Source organism: Lygodium microphyllum, chromosome 14 (genome assembly GCF_053477565.2).
Source record: "Lygodium microphyllum isolate KBCC chromosome 14, Lygodium_microphyllum_v1.1.10, whole genome shotgun sequence".
Taxonomy (NCBI): domain Eukaryota; kingdom Viridiplantae; phylum Streptophyta; class Polypodiopsida; order Schizaeales; family Lygodiaceae; genus Lygodium; species Lygodium microphyllum.
The window spans coordinates 58,963,710-58,987,478 of NC_141148.1; the positions used below are offsets into that span (position 1 = coordinate 58,963,710).

The window sequence follows — 23,769 nt, forward strand, 5'->3', positions numbered from 1 at the left end:
GATGATGGTGATGGTGATGGTGAGGATGTCGTTGAGCAAGATGAGCATTCAGGCACAGTGGAGCCATCTTCCATGAATCAGAGCACTTAGCGGCTAGCCTTTTAGAATTTTAGAGTATTGACTTGGAAATTGGAGCTCTTGTAACTTGGATTTTTAGACTTTAAAGTTGAGTACATATTTTGTGTCTTTGCAATGCACACTTGTTGGACTTATGCAACATTGTTGATTACAATGTTGAATCATGAATGCAACAATTCATTGTTGATTACAATGTTTTGAATCTTTATTATTGTTGAAACTTGATTATTATGTCTCGGATTTCACGAATTATGGTTAATATGATATATCTCTCTAGATTCTAACTTCTAAGACTTAAGTGTTGATTCCCCGTTCCTGGTAACTATGGGACTCATGCATGGCGATTCGAGGAGACCTTCATTGGTAGAGGCATTATCTTGTATATAGAGACACACGAGAGTCCACCAGTCACTCACTTGGTAGAGGTAAGTGGTTTTAGATGGGAGATGGCATGCCATCCTAGAGCTTGATCATGTGGAGGGACTAGAGGGTTTGGAGGAGTAGCTGTATTGTAAATGGAGGAGCTAGAACACATGTTGCAAGTCATGCAGAGGGATCAATAGGCTTGGTTCATGTGGATCTTGATAAATACAGATTGCACTTGTGATATATACATGGCAATATGCTACTTTGCTCTAGCGAATCCCCAATATGCTCGGCAGGGGGAGAGTCACCATCTCTACCATTATACGAGGATATTATGCATTATTCTAGTATTGGAGAGTCCCAACACAGCTTTGACGAGTGTGTTGACGTAGGTCGAACAACTTGAGCTTTGATACGAGTTTGTGAGTGGAGTGTGCGAGGATTGAGACGCGATCCTGTGGTTGAGAGAGAGAGAGAGAGAGAGAGAGAGAGAGAGAGAGAGAGAGAGAGTCCATGTGGGTACAATCTCCAAGTATTACTTTAGGTTTCTAATAACATATATATAGTACATGTGTAAGGGTGGAAGCAGACCCGAACATCGTAAAAGGCACGGACACCCTTTATTCCCAACAACCTGTACATATCCTTGGAGGATTTTATGGCATAGCTTGTTGGAGCACTCCACACCTTAGCTGCCATGTATTTTTTCCCACACACGCATCCATACCACCCGCGAAGCAAGAATGTCCCCTAGAATAGCTATTATGACGAGGAGTGCAAGGAAACTTGTCTTTGTCTCTAGCAAGGCGAATCACGAGGGATGTACACACACAACCACACACACTAGATCTTTTGCATCTTCGTGCGTCGCAAGAGGGCATTTCTATCCACATTGGAGCATGAGTTTTACAAGTTATTCTTGAGATCGGATAGCAAGGAGGCGTGGAAGGCATTCGAAGAGTGTCGAGCCCATACATGCATCACCTCCCTAGATATGTGGGATGCATATGCTTTCTCATTGTACTAGGTACATGGCCGGCCCTCGTTGCTCCAACCACGTTATCCACCTTCTTGAGCATTGTGAGGGTTTGCAACACCATTGATAGGTGGCAAAACAGTTGAGGCCCATGATCATGATGGACTAGTAGCAGAGCACCCATCAGATGTGAGAGAGATTGTAGCACCCCTTCTAGCTCGGGTATTTAATAGGGCCATGTGAAGGCTTCCTTGCTAGTTGGTGAGCTAATACTATAGTACCAATCCTGAAAGTTGGAGATCCCATGGTTCTTATGAACTATAGGACTATCATGGTTGGCCATGTGGTGATCAAGCTTTATGGATCTATACTAGAGCATGAGCTAAGCAAACAGGCAAAGAAGCACCAACATCGCGCATGTGGATAGACGTGGTTAGGAGGGTTTACTCCACTCTTGGTCATATTCTTACACTCCAAGTCATCATTGAGGAGAGTAGGGTACAAGGGAGGTACGTATATTATTGCTTTGTGGAGTTTTGGAAGGCCTTGGACATAGTACCATGTGCTAGGCCCATGCATAGACTACAAGAGTTGGAGACTCTGATGGAGATGAGATGGGGGATACTAGCACTGTACATGTTTGTTACTGGACGAGTACAAGCATTAGGAGGGTTTGTCGATGGAGATCACCAACACCATTGGGGTGAAACATGGATGCCTACTCTCACCTACTCTTTTCAGCCTTTATTTTAGATATCAAACTACATTGATGGATTTGGAGGGAGGGAGCTCCTTGGGGGAAAAGAAGGGGGGGGGGGGGGGGGGGGGGGGCATTGCTACCCATACTGTTGTATGCCAATGACATAGTCCCTATCTCCAATACACTAGAGGGATTGCAATGACACCTAGATGCACTACAAGCCTTCTGTTAGGACATGGACCTCATAGTGAACCTTGGGAAAATCAAGGTTATGGTGTCACACATACAGTTTCAGGGGCTTGGACGAAGCTCGGCTATTTGATGCTTTGGTAAGACCAACACTTCTGTATGGGGCCCCATATGGGGATGGAGCCTCTACCACACGAGGAGAGCCACACATGATCAACCAATACTTGGGAGGGAGGAATTATATGAAGGGTGGAGCAGATGAGAGACTCGTGGTATTGATGATTTTATGGATGATTCGAAGCAAACCCTTAGTATCTCGTGAGATCATCATAGCAAAGACGGGAGTACCACGTATAGTGATAGAGGTCTCTTCGAGATGGTGACTTTCTTGCATAGGCTCTAGACCTTGCTAAGCCAGAGGTACTCTCGACTCGCACTAGAGTCGTCTAAATAGGTAGCATTATAGGGGGATATTGAGTGCTGGTATGCTTGGACAGATCCATGGTTACCATTACATGGATTACACATGGATATACTGGGGATTTTTGGACGGAGATGACTTTCTATTGAAAGCATCTTCTACCCATATCATTCGATGGCTCAGTTGTTTGCCCGTGTTACATGGATGCACACTTGTCTCATAGTGTACCTTGTGGCATTGGACAACTCCGTACATCTTCACACCAGCTCCGGATCGAGACAGGTAGATACAATGCAAACTTTCACTAGAGGATAGGATTTGCCAGCTTTGTCAGCTCGAGCTAGAGATGGAGGAACAATACTTATGTAGATGCCCAATATACTACGAGATCTGAGGGTGCTTCTATTGCTTGTTTAGAGAGGGATTTGGGCCATTATCTAGGGTTATGGATTTCTTGGATTAGAGATGTCTCGGGCTTTTCTTATTGGAGCTATGCTGCCATAGAGGGCCCCTCTAATGGACCTTGTAGCAAAGACATGGAGCTACACACCAATGTGCACTCTTGGAGTTCTAGAAAGCATTGACTACTCGCTTCTCTATAGAGCCCTCATCGGTCTGACCGACACTCCCACCATGGGGGATCACTTTAGACATAGCCACAGAGAGGTACACAACCCCACGAAGGGACCCTACCTTGCCGCTTCAGCCTCTCTACGCTAGATAGACCCACGAGAGACATCTTGGAATGAGTGACTCTTGAGCAGTTCCAAATTGTATTTGGCTTAGACATCATTTTGTACTCATCAGTTATGCATTGTTTTGTGTTTATTCTCCATTTAGTTAGTCATAGCATTAGATGATAGCTTCTTTGGGACATAGGAAATTCCTAGACTTCTCAGATGTGAAATTTTGGTCTCATAGACCGATTTGGCCCTTCGTAGACATTAATATCTCTCTCTCTCTCTCTCTCTCTCTCTCTCTCTCTCTCTCCAACAGTTGGTATTAGAGGTAGACACATCGGTTCTCTCTTGCCACTACTCAAGTGATGCCATCCTTGTAAAGTCCACTTAGTTGAGGAAGGAAGAGGAGTTGCTGTTTTGGAGGAAGAAGTTGCTGTGGTTTCTAAAAGAGGAATCTGGTGCTGTTTCAGCCTGCATGCAACCTTGTACACAATCCCTCATGTAGCCGTGTATCCAGCCTTGAATGAAGCCTCTCAACCTTGCTTGCCATTTTCTTAGCCTTGCTTGCCATTTCCTCAATCTTGCTTGCCATTTTGTGCAGATCTAAACAAACAGGGAAACCCTAATTTTTGAATTTGGCAATTTTAAAAATTTTATGCTATTTACAGTACATCTTGCTTGTCTTTGCCATTCTCAGTTGCACAAAAAAACTCAGAAATCCTGAAAGTGTAGAAACATGAAATTTTGAATTGGGGGATTTTTTGAAGTTTGTGTAGTTTCTGGTCCATTTTCCCCATCTCATCTTGAATTTCAAAGAAAAGTTAAATTTCATGCACTTGACGCTCGATAATTTAGGGTTCTTTGAGTAACCTACCCAAATTTTGAATTTTCTTGAAATTTCCATTAATTTTTTTTTGGGCTTTTGCTGAAATTGACTCCAATTGGTGTTGAAAATCTAGGGATTTTTCATGACATTGGCCATTGGTTGTAGGTAATTCTGAATTTTGGCCATGTTTCAAAATTTATGCAGAAAAATTTTGGGGTTTTGACTTTTGTTCCTTTAGAGGCATATTACATATTGTAGTACAACATTGAATTGGTGTTTAGATTAGTTTGGGGGATAGAAATCGAGGCCTTGCCAACAGTTGTTTGGTTGCACAATGATGATTCAACACTCGACAGTCTATAGCAAGTACTCTTGTTTGCATTGGGATCTCGAAGAGGATTTTGTACTCTCTATGCCTTTTCCAGGTTGGAAGTCTTGTTCATAGCTTGCGCTTAGTTTTGATTCAGCAATGGCAGGGAATAATAGTGATGTTCTTGGCATTCTCGCCAATGAGGACAAATTTGATTGCATAAATTACTCCCTCTAGAGTTTCATGATTTGAAACCTCCTTGTGACTAGAAGAGATGGGATTCCAGAAATGCACAAGCTTCATCTTTGATAGTTCTAATAGTGAGAAGAGCTATTATACCTCACATTCTGTCTTGCAAATCCTCACATGCAGCTTTCGTTGTTTGGGAGCAGATGTTTGTAACTAGGAATGAGACCCGCATCTCTATCGTGTGAAGAGAGTTGGCCAATGGTCACATGAATTTAGGTAATTCTACGATAGGTCACATCACATACATTCAAGATTTGTGTGAGTAGCTGCTCAACATTGATGAGGTGATTGGAGACGTTGAGATGATGAATGCCACTTTGAATTCTCTTCTAGAGTCATACCTGGGCTTTCATGCTTCACTGAATTTGTCATTGACAGGGGATAGCTCAGTCCCTCACAATTGTGGAGTTGACTGATCTTACTTCAAGAGAAGCGGATTGGATTGAATATGGCCCTATGTTAAAGCAATTCAGCAATGCTTTATAGGTACAAGGGCAAATGGAAAGGAAATAAAAATGCAAATCTGCCCAAGGTTGATGTTGGGGAAGCCTTCAAATAAGGGAAGCAATGGTGCAGATAAGTCTAAGAAGAAGGGGAAATGCTACTGTTGCAAAAAGCTAGGTCATTATATTGAAGAATGCAGAAAAAGACTTGCAAAAGAGAAGAAAAAAGGCTCCGGCAAGGCTGTTCAAGAAAGATCAGCCACTTGCACGAGCAATGGTGATGTTTCAAGCAACCTCTTGGAGGAGGACTACGCTTTTCTTACATGCAGTTATGATTCTTCTATGGATGAGTTAACCTTTAATTCAAGAGAAACTCAGCATACTTGCATTTTGACATTGATGCATATTGTCATATATTTTCTAGGAAGTATGCATTTAGCCCTGTCTTCAACTTCAGCTTTTGCCAGTTCAGCTGCCAAGGGTACTCGAAGTGCAGCTCAAAGTCTACTCAGCTTGCCAACACATCCGATGTCCTCGCATGCATCCCAAGCACCCAAACATTTGGGCTTCTTCCAAATACGAGTCTCGTTGTGAACTCCTTACCAAAAACACCTACATTGTGCAATTTCATCAACATTTGCAAAAGAAATCCGGGGTTTTTTCTGAAAGTGACTCTGATTGGTATTGAAATCTTGGGATTTATCACTGACATTGGTCATTGGCTGTAAGTAGTTCTGAATTTTTGCAATCTCTCAAAATTTACAGAGAAAAATTTGGGCATATTTACTCTCATGCCTTTAGAGGCACACTATATGTGCTGTTCTGGTCTATTTGGGTAGGTAGAACAAGGCATTGATAACCATTGTTTGGTTATACAACAGTGATTCAACACTTCACAGCTTTTGGTACAACAAGTACTCTTGTTTGCGATGAGATTCCGAAGAGCATTTTGTACTTTTTACACCTCTTTTGTGTTGGAAGTCTTGTTTACAACTTCCATTCAGTTTTAATTCAGCAATGGCAATGTTCTTGGCATCCTTACCAGTGATGACATATTGGATGGTTCAAACTAACTTCACCTTTGAAGAGTGATGAGAGTGCCAAAACTGATCTGCCCATGTCTAGCAAGCCATCACTCTGCATTTTTCATTGTAGGAGTGAGTGTATCAATTGAAAATGCACTGCTCGATCTCTTTACATAATCATCGAAAAGATGGAGACCTTTCTACAAAGTGGCCAAAACCTTCAATGAATGCATAATTATACTCTCTGTCATGAATAATGCATTTGTCATCCTTAAAGATGCCTGGAAATCCATGTATGTCAGAAACAGACATTGAAAGCAAGTTCTTGGTAATTCCAAGCACATACAAACCATCCAAAGGGCAGAAATCTGTGCCATCTGTTGTTGTAATCAGCACCTCACCAATACCCCAAACTGCATGAGACGTGTTGTTGGCACATGATACCTTCTTACCAAGTAGCCGAGGAGGCAGCTGCGGGGGCATAGTTGGTGCTGCAGGAGGTAGCGTGGGGCAGGGAAGTGCTGGCGGGGCTGCCGCAAGCAGTAGTAGTGGCATTGTTGGCAGCTCAAGGTAGAGGAGTAGTGGTGCATGGTAAAGGTGGTGATGATTGCCTAAAGCAGGTAGTAGATTGTGCATGACAGCTAAGCAGGGCAGATCTGAGTTGGCAGCAGCTAGAGAACTAACGGGTGGTCTTGGTGGTTGGCAGCTTCTCCTTCAAAACAGCAGCTCTTCCTCCTTTGGCTGACGGGGCTTTGGCTGAGTAGTGCGTGCTTAGTGGTGGCAAGACGGAACCTGCGAGTCTACTTCCAATGTGAATTGTTGGAAATGGAGGAGAGAGCAACATAGGAAACACAAGATAGTGATCTGGAGTGGGGAGCAGTCCTACAGTTAAAATATGCGAGTCCTAGAATTGCAGAATAAGAGTACAATAGGTCTAAAGTAAGTTAGACCTATCCTAACTTGATTGGAGTTAAACTAACTCTAAAAGTAGTGACGTAACTTACTAAGTTAGTTGTTTCCACACACGAAAACATTGGGCATTGTCCGAAATTGACAAATTCTAACTGTAAAGGGATATCTCCTGTTTCATTTTTATGCTATTGTCTTCTTGTCTATTCGAGATGATATTCTGTGATTGTGAGGGCGAGGACAGATATCCCCTGGTACTATGGTTTGAAGACTTCATCACTAAATTTTTTGCTCATATCGAGGAGTTGTAATATTAGAAAATAGGGAGATCCTCCTAGTTAAGGTGATGCTATAACATGCATGATGCATAGAATGTGAGTTCTTTGGTACCTTAGAGATATAGATTCAAATTTGTGTACACACCTTTGTCATGTCCGGTAAAAAGAGTTGCGAGAATGTCATTCATCAGATGGGATTTATAAGTCCATGAAATATTTATGAGTTTTGAAACGGAGCCAGCTAAAAGGAGGAAATATAGGAGTGAGATGATGATGTCAAGTCACTTGATTCTGGGCTTGTTTTTGTGTGACCTTTGGTATGTGCTACTTTCATGGTTCAGTCTTGCAGACCACCCTGCCTTACAGATTTTCTTTTTGGCATGCTATATTACACTTTTTAACCATATGGTCTTTGAATGTGTCAATGACTTTCAGTGTGTCCTTCAGTGACTTTTTGTTGCTTTACATCTGGCAGCCACCTTGCATATGGTGCCATCTTAAGAGACAGCTATTGCTTGTTTTCACATATTCCTTTGCTGAAGTTCGTATTCACAATTGACAATACTCTTCAAGGTTTTGCCTGCTCCAAAGTTTATACAAAAGAGTCTGATCAAGAGTTGTTATTGGTGTGTGTTTTGTTTTGTTTTAACATCTCTCTCTTTTTTTCTGGGGTCTTTTATTTTGCTAATGATTTTGAAATTTGATCCTGTACATGACAGGTTGGGAAAGCATATTTTGAGATGGTGAACTACCCTGAAGCAGAGAGAGCCTTCAGTTGGGCAAGGCGTATCTCCCCTTATAGGTTGGAGGGCATAGACATTTATTCCACTGTTCTTTATGTAAGTTAAAAATTACAACTATGAAGAGGGAGGGAAGCTCTTTGTAATTTTATATGAAAAGATGAGGTGCCTTCTGAACAACCATAGATATTGTTTGCAGGTTAGTAATGATGGCACTACATTTTTAGGAGACTACAATGTGTTTAATGGATATGAAATGCAATAGATGTGCTCATTTCATGGATGGAACTTGCCAATGATGCACTAATTTGCAGAACATGTTCAGAAAATGTAGACTCTTATACCAGTATTGTTAATGTACTTCTCTATTTCAACCCAAAGGATGTGAACGCCAACATTTTGAGGAAAAATCATACCTTGTTCTCTTGTACGATTCAACTTTTACATACCCAATTGTAATTCGAAGATTCCTGCACTCCATTTTTCATTCAAAAGATGTGTCTTAAACCAAATCTAGGTCTAGGAGTTGAGATGAAGTTATGGCTTTTGGATGACCCTGATGTATGCGACCACTTTCTAGGATTGTGATGTTTATAGTGGATGGAAGAGGATGGAAAGGCCACTTGTTCTGATGATTTCCAGGGTGACAGACACAGAATGGTAATAACCTCATGGCATCTTGGGGGGGAAAGCTAGCTGCTGTCTCCATGGTAGTTAAGGCTTTCTTCTAAGGTAGTTGCATTGACTCCATCCCCAGTTGGCACTACACTTCTCACAACAGCTTGCAGTAGGAGGATGTGTTTTTGATACATGCATCATGATGTGTTTAGCTTGCGCAAACATACTGACTGTCGAATGGTGGCAACCACTATGATATAGGAGATTGAGAAAATATCTCTGTATATTGATAGTGAGAGATGCACAAGCTAGGGCCTAAAACAAAGCCATAGATGATGACTGCATCCGGTCATGTGCCCATTCTTGAAGCTCTCTAGTTAGTTTGATTGGCTACTTTTTTTCAAGCAAAGAATGCTCTCTTTTTACATACAAAAAAAGAGTAAATTTGTATATTTTGGAGACACGATCTGTTTCTGTACAATCTGTATTGATACACATTTGAATGTCATATTCCAATGGCATTCTACCATACAGATGTTTATTACTGAGGTGTTTTAGAAAAAATTGCTTCCTTCAGGGTGTGTTGACCTTTGCTAATTAATGATGTTTAACTAGAATGTTTATATGGCTCAAGTAAATTAATGTTAAGCAATTCATTGCAGCACATGAAAAAGGAGATTGAGCTTAGCTATCTTGCTCAAGAGACAGTGGCGATGGATCGCATGTCACCACAAGCATGGTGAGTGTCTGCTTGCTTGCCTTTTTCTTCTTCAGCTCTCCTGCTAGCAGTTGTATTTTTCAGAATGGTACTTGTTTTGAAAACTTGCTTTGTACTCATTTCAAGTAATCCAGCACATGTATTTTGCTCTGAATCCTGATGGTTAGGATCATTCCTAGTGGTCGATTAGCTGTTAAGTGATTTTTTACCTCTATTCTGAAAAAATCATTTAAAATCATGTTTGGGAGGCTTGTGATATATGTGCATTAGTGCGAATTCATTCTAAGGGTGGTCTTTGGCTTGCAGTTACTCCGAGAAATTTGGTAGTGTGTGACACTTGCTCTTTGATTGTTTGGGTGGACTCTTGATCACCTCTTCTCTATGTCACCCGTCCTCTTGCTGTTCTTTATGAATTGCCCTTGCTGTCAGCTGTGTTTACACCCCCCCATGATGGGCCTTGGTGGAAAGCTCGGATACCAAGCCTTATTTACCTCCATGGGACTTAAAAGTGAAAGCATGCAAAATGACAAAAATAAGCATTGTAGAAATGGACACAAAATCTATGAATAAGGAATCTTGTATTATTTAAAGAAAGATACATGTAGCAAGTAGATGGATTACTCTCTCATGACGCTATACATGTGAGTAATGAGGTTTGATTAGGAAGTAGAGATCACTTGTAGAGTGTCTTGCTTGAGTGTATCACTACCTCTATATATGTGCATTAGGCGCCAATGCCAAAGCATATCTACAACACCCCAAATGGAAAGGGACGGTTAATTTGACACACTTTTCACAAGTAATCATTCTCCTCAAAACATTGATTCGTTATAGGGTCTTAACACACGCTATTCTATCAAGCTGGTCAATGTCTACTATTCCATGACTTGGGGGTCTTAACACAACTTTTCCTACCAAGGTGGTTAGTGTTTGCCCATGTAGACTCCTTCGCTTTATTCATTCTCATTCCAGTCAACCTTGAAGCCAAATAACATTTGAGGAGGCTTCAAAGTCTCGTTCTACTTGGCTTGGCTTTTATGGCTTTGCATGCTAAGCTTTGTAGATGTAGTCCCAACAAGTGATTGTGTTGTTGGGGTCAAGATATGGTGGGATCTTTGCTATGTTGTGTCATGTCTTGAGAAAGGCAATCCATTGGGTTGCTCCTTGTGTGATTCCTCTCTTCACTTTCACTCTCGTTACCTTGAGACTTTGGATTTGGGTCTCATAGTTTGTTCATTGTGATATTTCACATGCATTACCAATTGAAGTAGTTGGATGGGTTTTCTTAGTCTCTTCGCCGGATTCATCTTGCTTACCTTGAACTAAGACAAACTCATCAATGTAACTTGTCTCTTCACATTGAAGATGCGATGTTGGTGCATGGCACTCATAGAAACATGAAACGGGGAACGGGAACGGGAAACGGGGACGGGGACGGAGACGGGAACGCCAAACCTAGGGAACGGGGACGTGGGAACGGAAACGGCATTTAAAAAATCAAAATTCATGAAAAAAAATTAATATTTCACTCATAATCCATGTGGACTCTGGAGTGTTAAAACTTAAAACCAAGGTATATAATCCACAAGGACAAATCATTTTAAGTTTTAACTTTAAGATATCATGCATTATTTTAAAACTACTCATTACAAATTGAATTGCAACTTACAAGGCTCAAGAGGTAAGCTATTCAATTATAAATAAAAAAATCCATAATACATATGCCAAAAATCATAAATGATAAAACAATGAACAATGAACTAAACTTAAAAGTTTAAGCTAAAAGAACATGCCTATGGTACCATTGCCAAAAAACTTAAAAGATTACAAATATGAAATTGAAGTCTAATCTTTGAAAGAACATGCTCATTGCCCCAAAAAAGACTGCAAATATAAAGTCTAATCTCTAGACTAAAGCAAAATGCGGCATGCCGCATGCCAAAATAGCCCAAAGGGCAACTGCAAGACTGTAAGACTCAAGTACAAATATAATATCGACATGGCACAACTGTCAACAACCCAAGTGTCACAGTGTCATCAATGATCATAATATCATATATAATGTAAATGTGTCATGTATCATGAGACTCGTGATAAGTAAGCTAAATCAAAGATCATGATGGGGCTCTGAGGCTGCTCTAGCCACTCCTGAAGTGCTAGCCTCATCATCATGTGTACCATGAATTGCTGCATCTCCCTCAACATCAGCATGTGTCTCTTCTTGCTGCATCTCCCACTCTGTGAATGGATCAGGCTTTGTTGTCATACTGTTACATAACATCCTCAAATTAGCACTAACGAATACTAGATCATTTGCCCTCTCCACACCAAGACGGTTCCTCTTCTTTGAAGCAATGTGAGCGTAGGTACTCCACAATTGCTCCAAACAAGAGGAGCTAACTGATTGACTCAAAATACAGATGGCTAGTTGCTGCAACTCAGGACCATCCGAACCATAGTCCTCCCACCACAAAGCTGCCCCAATCTTACAGCGATCCTCCTGTGCATCCCCATAACCAAAAGAACCCCGAAAGGTCCTATAACATGAAAGCTGATCTCTGATCTTTCGTCTAGTGCCATGATCAGGCACTAGACGAGACAATATAAGTCTCCATGCATCCATAACCTCACTGTCATTCTCCTGACCCTTGCCTTGGAACTCAGGATCCACAACAAATGCAGCTGCATGCATGGGTGAGCTATAGGAGTTCCACCTCGTCACAACTAAATGGTGTATTTTCTCATACGCCTTATCATTTGGTGCCAACTCTTGCAAATTTTCATTTAGCCTGTCCATAGCCTCATATACCTTGCCAATGCAAGGTTGCATAGCATCCATAACCCTCAATAAATGTACAATGGGTGATACCATAGCATCTATCAGCTTTACATCATCCCAAAAAGTGGAGTTATTTGCTTTCTCCAAGCATAAGATACCTGTAGGAGTATCTGCCAATGTTGATGAGGTAAACTCATCACTAAGAAATAACTGCCTCAAGGCACCACTGCATTCTCGTAACCTGCCTAGCATCAAGAAGTTAAAGGCAAATCTGGTATCAGAGTATTTTAAAAGTGTATTCTTCGACCGCAAAGAAAAGTGATGGCGAAGAAATTGGTGATTCAAAATGAAGCTAACCATTTGAGCTCCTTGCTCTATGACAGGTGGAATCCATGACAGGTTACCAATATCCTTTAGTAGGTTGTTCAAGCAATGAGCCATACAATATGAAACTGTAATATATGGATAATATCCCTGAATAATAGCACCTGCTGCCCTATTTGCAGGCTCTCCATCTGCAACAAATCCCACAACATGCTTTGGGCCAATAAGCTCAACACCTGTAACCCACTCTGCTGCAAGTACATCTGCTAACTTTCCTGTGCCCGATGCATCATGTGAAGATATAAAATACATTTCCCCACGAGAATAAGCAACCATACCATGAATGGATCGCTTGCGTGTATCACTCCAACCATCAACAATCAAGAAAACTCCATTTTTAGTCCACATGCTCTTTCTAGTCACTGTTGCTTGCTCAACAAGGCGCTTTTCCTTGTCGAGCAAAGTGGTGCGTAAGGTCTCTGATGATGGAGGTACATACGAAGGGCCATACTCACCAATCTTCTTGCACATCAATTTAAAATACTCTGACTTGGCTGCACGAAATTGAATGTGGTCATGATAAAAAAAGCGTGCCACTGATGTATCCACCTCTTCCTTCTTCTTGGGATTCCAACTAGGATCAAGTGTGCTTTGTCTACGTGCAACATGTGGCGTTGTTGATGCCATGGCCGATGCAATGCCTGTAGTAGGTGTGGAGGTAGCACTTCTTGATATTGATCCTGCTCTAGATACATCTGATGGGGATGGTGTCACAAAAGTTGCAGGGTCAACTGCAACACGTCGTGGTCTAGATGCAAGATAAGCTTGTTGACCTGCTACACGGTCACGAAGCTCCCTTTGCTTCTCCAAGGTCACATTTGGACAAAACTGCACCTTTGAATTTGGCTCATGTAGGAGATGAGCTCGAACTTGATTATGCATAAATATTCAAATTTAAAATGGAACAAGTGGCAATTGGTAGTCCATATTCTAATATTTAAGTAACTTTGAAAAATTAAAATCAATAAAAATTTGAAATACAAATGCTCGGCTCAATGGATTACCTTGTTTGCTCCACTAGTTCGCTTGTATGGGCAAAGCTTGCAAGTCCATGGTCGAGATCCTCCACCACTCAAAGGGCGGTCAGCATTTACTTCTTCCCACCATGACCAATCATCAGACCTTCTTCTTGGACCACCAACCCGACGAGCGGGGCGGGAAGATGAAGCCATTTATGATTTCAGGCTGAAAATTGAAGGCCTTAGGTTCAAGAGTCGAGAGAAGGAAAAATTGAAGGCTGAAAATTGATTATTGAAGGCTCGAGAGAAAGGAGAAGGCTCAAGAGTCAAGACTCACTTAAGAGTCGAGAGAGAAGGGAAAGGGAGAGAAGGGAGAAGAAGAAGAAGGTTCATGGAAGAAGGAAGAAGAGAAGGGAGAAGTGAAGAGAAGGTAGAAGGAAGAAGAGAAGGAAGAGAGAAAAGAATAAGAAGAGAAAGAAAAAGAAGGAAGAGAAGAAAGAGAAGGAAGAGGTTGGAGGTGGGAGGAGAAAGAAGAGAAAGAAGAAGAAGGAAGAGAGGGAAGAGAATGAAGAAGGTGGCTGGGCCTCGGGGCAGGAGAACTGGGCTAGGCTGAGGCGGGAGTAGGAGAAATGGGCCAGGCGGGAGCAGGCGGAACGAAATAGAACAGGGCGCAGGCGGAAACTGGGCGCGGGCGAAAATTGGGCACAGGTCACTTTGCCACGTGGCGTTCCCTGTCCCGTTTCAGACAGGGAACGCAGCAGGGCTGCATTCCCTGTCTGAAACGGGACAAGGAACGTTCCATTTTTTGGAAACGCGGTCTGCGCCGGATACATGCCGGGGACAGCGATTCCGCGTGCCGGGGGGCCGTTCCGGCCGTTTCCTGTCACTATGATGGCACCTCTCTTTGCATTGTCCTTAGATGGATTATTCCTTAGTTTCTTGCCCCCTTCCTCGTGATGATGTTGATGTTTCCCACCCTACTACTTGCCATGTCGAATGCCTCCTCCTTTGCTTACTCAGTTGCTTTTGCTTGCATGTGTTGTTCATGCTCATGCTATTCCTTGGTGCATTGTCCCTTGCACGTAGCCTTACTCATCATCTCCCTCACCATTACTACTTGCTATTTCACCCACCACACATACAATCTCTCCCATTGCCATTATTTCGTTTTTTATCTCTACTTGCCCTAGCACTTACCACCACCACCACCACCACCACCACCACCACCACCACCACCACCACCACCTCCTCCTCCTCCTCCTCCTCCTCCTCCTCCTCTTCTTCTTCTTTTCATAATCCATTATCTTAAGGCTAATCATCATATCATGGCGCCAGATCCATATTGGAGACACGTCACTCCAATCAAGGAATATGAGGGCTTTGGCGGATCAAAGAAGTGGCAGTGCAACTATTGTGGATCAGAGAAATTAGGAAGTGTAACATGCGTGAAAGACCACTTGGCATGTGTTCCCAACAAAGACATTGCGCCTTCCGTAAATGTGACGGTAGAAGTAACGGTAAGTCTTACCTTTAGGCAAATCATCATATCATGGGGCCGGATCCATATTGGAGACACCTCACTACAATGAGGGAATATGAGGGCTCCGGCAGATCAAAGAAGTGGTGGTGGAACTATTGTGGATTGGAGAAATCGGAAAGCGTAACACGCATGAAAGACCACTTGGCATGTGTTTTGCAACAAAGACATCGGGCCTTACGTAATTGTGTCGCCAGAAGTAACGGTAAGTCTTCATCTTTGGCGCCGAAAGTGTATGGGTATTGAGCTAGAAGAGGATGAATCCTCTCATTCAACACCACATCGGGCTAATGAAGCACAAGTGGCATAAGGAGAGGCTAGCGGGCCTAATGGCGCTAGCCAAATTAGAGGTATCAGTGGCCCATAAAAAAAAGAAGTGCATCCATATGCGTATTGGGTCCTAGTGGAAAAAGAATCCCATTGCCATCTTCTCTGTGGTTGAGCGATATTTGTTCTATTCTTCTTTAAAAATTAGAAGCCTTGCTATTTGGATTCCTATCATAACATAACATGTCACAATGAGTTTTCTTTGAAGGACAATTAAAAAAAAAGAAGCAAAGTAGTTAGAAGAAAACATTATCAGCGGTGGTGGGCAAAAGAACTCCTTGTATGGTGGAAGTATCCATGTAAGACTTCAGAGAGGCAGACAATTATGGAGACAACTAGGAAACTCACAGACTTATTTATTCGGTGTGCTATCTCTTTCAATGTGGCGACTACACATCAATAGAAGAAGGCAATCAAAGCAGTGAGTTGCATAGGGTGTCAGTGGGAAGGCCTATTTGCGGATGCATTACGCAAATGGGAACTTCGAAATGATAAAGCATCCATAGAGACTCAATTGGAGTCCTTGAAGGAGACATGGGTGAAATATGAATGCTCAATATTATGCGATGGATGGTTTGATATGCGTTGAAGCAATGTTTACAATGTTTTGGTGTTTTCATGTAAAGGCACTACGTATATTAAGGCCATCGATGCCTCTATCTCAAGTTTTACTATCATAGGAGTTTTCATTTAGGAGTATATGCGATAGATCATCATGGATGTAGGAGTCCAAAATGTAGTGTAGGTGGTGACAGATAAGTGAAGCAATTGTGTGTCTATGGGATGTATGCTTGAGGAGGAGTTTGTTAGTATAGTATGGACTCCATATGCATTTCATTGCCTTGACTTGCTTATTCAAGATGTTGAAGAAATATCTTGGATGGATGTCATTTTTGAGACGGCAACAAGCATAGTAAGATTTGTGAATAAGAGACCATTTGTCACAAGTATGTTTTGAGGCAATAGCACACTTGAGCTCTTGAAGTCCTGTACTACTAGATTTTCTTATATGTTTATTGTATTGGAGAGTTTTTGATACAGGTTCGTTCAAATTTGATACCGACCATTGCATGGTAAGGATGGCTCACATGGAGTGAGAGAGTCTCCAAAGGCTCTTGCTTTTGGGTGCAATATTTTAAATGAGAGTGAGTGGATTGAGGTAGATGCATTTGTGAAAAGTCTCATTTCTATTTACATTGTATTGCATATTATTGATATGGAGGGAAGTACTTTGGGCTTTCTATATGATTATATGGATAAAAATGGTAAGGTCTTGTTTCACAACATTTTTTTGCCCCAAGACAAGTAAGTTTTTGTTTAACTTTTACACATGTAATTATTTGGTGTTAACAACTCCTTGATGATTGATCATTATTGTAACTTCTAAGTTTTTAACTTATTTTATCTATGAGCCATTATTCTTCTCTTTGAAGGGTTGATGAGATTCGTATAGTGTCGAATGCATGATGGGATTGGTGCCATAAACAAATCCATACACGATGGGATTAGTTTCATAAACCAATCCATGCTGTTGCATATATCTTGCATCCGCTTTGGTGCAGTGAGGAGTAGTATACTAGGGAGGAGTTAGAGGAGAGCTTCATGAAGTACATGAGAGGTGTCTCACAAGGGATGATATAGATATGATGAGGAGAGTAGAGGATAATTTGTTGACATTTCGCAATCATTCTTTTCATTTCAGCCAATCCATAGATAGGCTTCGAGAGACACAACTTGAGCTTGTCTCTTGGTGGGAGAAATATAGCAATCATGTTTCTACTTTGGTATATGATTGATAACTCATATTTTTTGAATCTTGATTATCTAATGCATTATGCAACCTAGGTAAGAGGTTGCATAATCTATTGTCCACTCAAATGTTGATTTTGTGGCTTGCATATTAGCAATTGTCAATCACTTAACCTCAATCTTTTTAATTGGAATAGAAACACATTGCTATTCCGATCCTCTTATAAGATTTTAGTTCAAGGGCTGTTGAGAAGAACTAGAGCACATGGGCTCTCTTCCACACTAAAAAGAGATACAAGCTTACAACTGCCTAGTTGGAGCATTTAGTGTTTTGCCATTGCAATCTCTAGCTTCTTGAGAGGAATGCTCTCTCCCTTGAGCTTGCACATGTAAATTTGTAATGATTAGTATTATGTACAATTAACTTTTTAACCTTGACACTTAACATTGCTTGAAAGTTGGATTGTAAATTGTGATATGTATAAACTTTGAACATATCGAATCTTCTCTTATATGATATATCTTTGTCTCGTTCACCTTTACAGGTGAATGTTGGTAAGATTGATATAGTGAAGATGCGTGACATCTTACAAATACCACAGGAGGAGCGAGATATCTACTCCATGCTCTATGAGGAGCTATCGGCACTAGTGCATGAGACTCGTACTTAGAGGAGGTTTGGAGGGAGGGCCACATGTGGTCGTGCATTACATGCAAAGTCAGAGCCAGAGTTTGAGGTTGAGGTTGAGGTTGCTTCATCAATTTCTTGATGAGGATCCTCGGAGTCAGACGAGAAGATGATGCACAAATGCTCAGAGTTCGGATGAGTTATGACTTGTGTTATACAGGAGTCAGTTTAGCATTGCAGAGTCCAGACTTTAGTTGTGAGTTGTTCGTTGACGTTGATACTTATTACTCAGTAGTTACTAGAGTCTAGAGACTAGTATATACTACAGAGTGCTCAGCGCTCTCACTGGACTTTGGAGTTTTGATAGATTATTAACATGACATAATTACATGTATCATTATATCTTGATTTCACTTATTATGCATCTTGATTCTTGTTCCATTGTTCTTGATATCAGTCTCCACTGTTCTTGATGTCAGTCTTTATTACTTTTTAGATCATAGATGATTCATGAGTCATAAATTATAATTCATTTTATTGCTTGAAGTTTTAAAAATTGAGTCTTAAGTTTTAAAATTTTTATTATTAAGCTGTCTTAAGTTTCAACCATTGAGTCTTGACTACTTAATCTTTACTGGTGAGTGGTGACATGTGTAATGAATCATGATTTTCAATCACATGATATGAACACTCAAAGTTTTCTATGAAATTTGGGTACATGTTGTAGCCATTGATATATTTACATACTCACATAATACTTTATTTATTTCAGTGTACAATTCGAAACGTCGTTTTTCCATTTCCAAAATTGGTCAAAACTCGGAAACTCCAGTTTTTTCCGTTTTTGTTTCCTCCGTTTCCGAAACTTCTCGGTACTATGTGGCAAAAGGATAGAAGAAATTGCTGTATGCTAAGGAACCAAGTTTCTCCTTGTGAGGATATCAACATGTTGAATGAGAATTAACTACCAATGTAGAATACCGTTAAGCTTAGCTTTATCTTTGAATTCCAAAGGCCGAATAAAACATGAACGCACTCTCGATGACTTAGTTATGTCAATAGCCCCAAAATCTGAGAAATTGTAGAAATGTTTTCATATGTGGCTGTAGAGGGGGAGGGGGGTTTGGGGAAAAATTTCCTTGGCAAAAACCCAGCCAGAGGGGTGCAAAGAGGGCTTAACTATAACTCGCTAAAGACAAGATAGAAATAATCATATTTTTTTGGCCACATGATATGGAATGAATCTACGAGGACATGGCATCACTAGTAGTACAAAAGAGACAATTGCCATTCGAAATGCGACCCTTGGAAAAAGTCGAGACAAGTGAGAGTCTACCAACCAACACCCTTCAAAGAAAGACCTTACATTTAAATAGAGTTTTGTTGATCTAGCCTTACATAACAATCATTTTCCATTAAGCCTTGGTTTTGTAAAGGCCCCAAAGAGCATTGGCTTCGGTAGCCAACAAATGGCGATCTTTGATCATGAGACGATATACTTGATTAGCCGAAGCCTTTTCAAGATTTAGTCATCTTGCAAGGTTGCAATCTTACCAAGGATGATTAGAATCAAGGGGAGGAAAGAGTTGTCTATGTTGCAATACTATCAAAACTTGGCCCCATAAGTCACAATATCCTTGAGGGTTCTGAAAGAGCCTCCTAGTTGTGCGGAAAGACATCAAGATACTACGGCTGGCTAGGGTGGCATCACCAACAGTAGTTAGGACCTAGAGGTGCCATGCGATTGAATTTGGATTAGTTGTCATGTTTCCCATTCCGACATAGTGGCCTTGAACAACCAACAATTCCATTCGAAGCAAGTTAGCAGCCTAATGATCTTCCATTGAGCACCATTGCACTTTTTGTAGAACTAGCTTCCAAGAGCATACCAAATGATTCACTAGAAAAGAGAAAGATGTGGAAAGTGTTCAAGATGTGCCACCACAAGCCATGGATGGTGGTATTGCCATGTGCAAGTCCTCGGTTTCTTCTAGAAAGAAACAGATAATAAAGACCGAAGGGTGATGGTTAGAACACATAGCTTGAAAAAGTGACTAAGAAAGGGCCACTATATGAGTCTTAGCATTCAAAATAGCTCCTTCTTCCATGCTTTTTGGGGTGCAAATATGGCTTCAAAAGATCCAAGGAATGGCCACATACAATGAGTCCATTTTTGAGAGCATAACGTACATGTGCCTAGTAAGATCATTCAAGGTAGTGGTTGTCCATGGCATAAGTGGTAAAAAAAAAAGCAGATGTGGCTAGCATGATAGTTAAGGAAACTTTAAGCCAAACATGGAATGGCCATGCTTGAGATTTGTAATAATCAAACTTGGCTTGCAATTTGTGCAAAATCCGGTTGAGCAAGTGCTTTGGCTAAATATTAACATCCAAAGGATACTCGAGGTGTCTAGCATTAATGCCACGAGATATTACCATGCCATGCTATCCCAACGACTGCAAGTCCAATTTAGTACAATTGATAAGGGTGGACTTGGATGTATTTATATGAAGGGCAAAGGCATGCCTAGAAGTAAAAATCCAATGCCTCGTGGAGATTGTCCCTTTCTGCTTTCAAGATCGTGAAAGTATCATCTCCCAATGGCTTACAAATAAAGTGCTTACTAAAACGAAGGGATAAGCCAACTGACTGTCATGTATTCACTAGATGGGATAAGATGGGTTTTGAGGGAGAAACACAAAGGATTCAAAAGGACAACCCTATTTGAGTAAGTGTGCGAGGGGGAAGGGTTCAGTGACACCATCATTTAGCATAACTTGTGAATAAGCATGGCATACTCAATAAAGTGGATAAAAGAGAAAGTATGACGGTTTGCTTCTTTTCCATTTAAGAGCTCCTTCTTTTTTGATCAAAGGACGTCTGCTCTTAGCAATAAATAACCTGTGTCTCATAGCGACCATAGGCTAATGTTGGCTAGAGAAGCCACTCTTAGTTGGGTGTCGACATGGGGTCTCTTTTCAATGAAAAGAGCCAAATGGCTAGTTGTCAAAAATTGAACATCACACCAAAATAATAAAAAAGGCTAATTAAGCAGCTAATCCTAGAAAATATTGCAAGATATCTTAATATAGGCTTTTTAAATCTTCATGTCTTACTTGGCATAGCTTTGCATAAGAGGCTAAAGACGTATTAACAATAGCTTCTGCATGTAGTAGTTATTAGCTTCATAAGTGAGCCTTGAGGACTAAATTAGATTTCAAGGATCTGCACCAAGAGCAGGCCTCATTGCGTATGAAATGCTATATGGACATTCCGAAGGGAAGCAAGGTTTTAATGATACAATTGCATCTAAGTTTCAACAGCAGAGGATTTTCATGGAGCAAGTGGGGTGTGTGAGCCCTAGCATACTTGTGCCTTCTAGCATAATGTTCTTCCTGCAAAGAGACCTCTCATACATGGGGCTTGTCCTAGCCTCCACCACGCAAGTATACAACGAAGGCAATAAGCCTATCAGTATTAAAAAATTCATTTTTTATAACGTAAATCTAAAAATAACTTTGGATTTTCCATAAAAATCAATCTCTTCTTAAAAAGACAAATACAAAAAACTAAAACAGCATCATTCATATGCTTCGCAAAACTAAAACAGCATCACCACAAGATCTCTTAGGAAACTCATCTTCAACTATCAAATTTAATTAATAAATATAATATAAAATCACTTGCAAGGAAGGACACTCTTTTATCAAACCCTAGTTGAAATAAACTTTAATAATAATAAATACTTCCTACAAATGTCCACAAGGAGGTGCCGGCCATCTCAAGCAATTCATCTATTAGGACCAAGGAGGTGCCGGTCATCTCAAGCAATTCATCTATTAGGACCAAGGAGGTGCCGATCATCTCAAGCAATTCATCTATTAGGACCCATAAGAAGAGTTTGTGCTGTATAGTGGAAGGAGTGCCCGAGTTGATAAGCCCATTAGACAACATTTTTCCAATTGCACTTTCAACACTAGAAGACATGGGGGCATGTCTGGACCTTCCTCCAATGTTGGAGCCTAAGATGGTGGGTATGATTGATGCATTACTACCCATGGATACGGGGTCATCTAATCTATTAAGCGAGGAGGCCTCCATATCATTATACAGTGGATGTTCGATACCTTGTTGTTTCTTGTACTCCTAATTATATATACAAAGTATGGATGGAGTGATGCAAGTACCACCAAGTTGTTTAAATACACATTGCACCCCCTGTCTTGATAGCGCAATAGTTGACTATTCGACAAGGTTTGAAGGGCACTTCGGTAAGCTTGGCATGGGTTTACGTTTTGACCCTTTCCTAGTTTTTGGGCTAATTTTCCTTTAATATTGCTCCGAAATGAAACAATTTTAAACAAACACCAGTTTTTAAATAAAATATTTAATGATTTCATTGTAGGATTGCTTTTGTGTTTTGGATACGAAATCTCATTTAAAGCATTAGATAGGGGTGCTATTGAAGTACTTGGTTTCCATGGGATTTCGTATACGTTCCGGAAACCAACCAAGTAAATAAGTGAACTTTAAAGTGAATTTGCTGCACGAAGAACACATTATAACTCGTTAGCCTCAAGTTTCATAGTGAGTAAACAATAGATTTGACTTGACGAGTTCTTTGGATGGCCTAGGGGTGTGAAGATTGGAGGCTCCAATTTTTGGCTTATCTTGGCAAGGATTTAACCTAACATATTTATGATGAACACTTAAACTGTATATACATTTAAAGAGAATAGCACGTTAATTACTTTAGTTTGCGTGGTAAAACTGTTTAGTTGATTTAATTGTTTGCAATGTAATAGAGGTGTTCATGGGTTTATACCCATTTGTACATCCAAGACATTGCCCAAAATATTTCTGCCGTAGATAAGTCCATATTGATGGGGATGTATAATGGTCGGGAGATCTTGCATGATGTATATACAAACTGAGTGAGACGATGTGACCATATGTTGTGTCGAATGATAGTAATCCTTGAAGCCCATGGAGGAAGCCAAGGTCTACTTAAGAACTACCAAAGAAAAGTCATTCCATGTGGGACACTTAGGCGCATCCATCACTGAGTGCTCTGAGGTTGCACACATTGAAATCCTCCATTAACAAGCTGAGGCTACCAAGCCACAAATATGCTTTTAGCCTATCCCATAGATTGCATTGAGACAAAGGATATTTTGGTGCATGAAGTCCATTTAGCCATAAAATCTCCCCTTCAAATAAAATTTTAATCACCAATAAATGACCATGTATATCGTTCTTAACAAGCACTGGCTAGAATTTCTCGCAAATGGCTAGAAGCACACTAGAGTAACGCATTGCAGAACTCTTGGTATAAAACAAGTGAAATCCTTCACAATCCACAATTTTCCTTGCTTCACCATGGCTCTTATGCTCAAGAGCACATAGTATATCCCATTGATTCTCATGCAAAATACGCCACATGTTATGTTGCTTACTATGAGAGCAAATTCCATGCACATTCCAAGTGATGATCTTCATATATACTAGGAGAATAAAATGAGGGTTTGAGGTTGGTTGTGCCTTGATTTGAGTTTTTTGCCAAAATGTCAACAAGGATTCCGTCATCGAGGAAATCAGCCAGTACAACAAGCGAATTCAAGCCTTGGCGCTTGGATTTACAAGTAGGAGGAGTATTGTTGGTATGAGAAGCAAATGGTGGATAATGATAATCCTAGGTGGGTAATGACCTTACCTCTTGTATTAAAGGCATGTCTAGCATGTAGATCATTTGAGTGATCAGCCAATACCTTCTTAGTGGTAGACTTCTAAGGAGCAAAAGAAAGGATGTCATTAGTAGCACGTATAGGGAAGATGGATTATCCTTACTTTGTGCATAGGTGCGTAAAGAGTCATGTGAA

At 40.8% G+C, this 23,769-nt stretch overlaps 1 protein-coding gene across 3 annotated transcripts in view; it reads left to right on the plus strand.

Annotated features, from left to right (window-relative positions):
- HBT (CDC27 family protein) overlaps window positions 1-23,769 on the plus strand; it is a 135,112-nt gene that overhangs the window by 91,735 nt on the left and 19,608 nt on the right. For all 3 annotated transcript variants that reach the window (XM_087692847.1, XM_087692848.1, XM_087692849.1), the window contains 2 exons: window positions 8,170-8,289; window positions 9,471-9,547. In XM_087692847.1, the coding sequence (XP_087548973.1) occupies window positions 8,170-8,289; window positions 9,471-9,547 (197 nt within the window). The remainder of the gene's footprint in view (window positions 1-8,169; window positions 8,290-9,470; window positions 9,548-23,769) is intronic.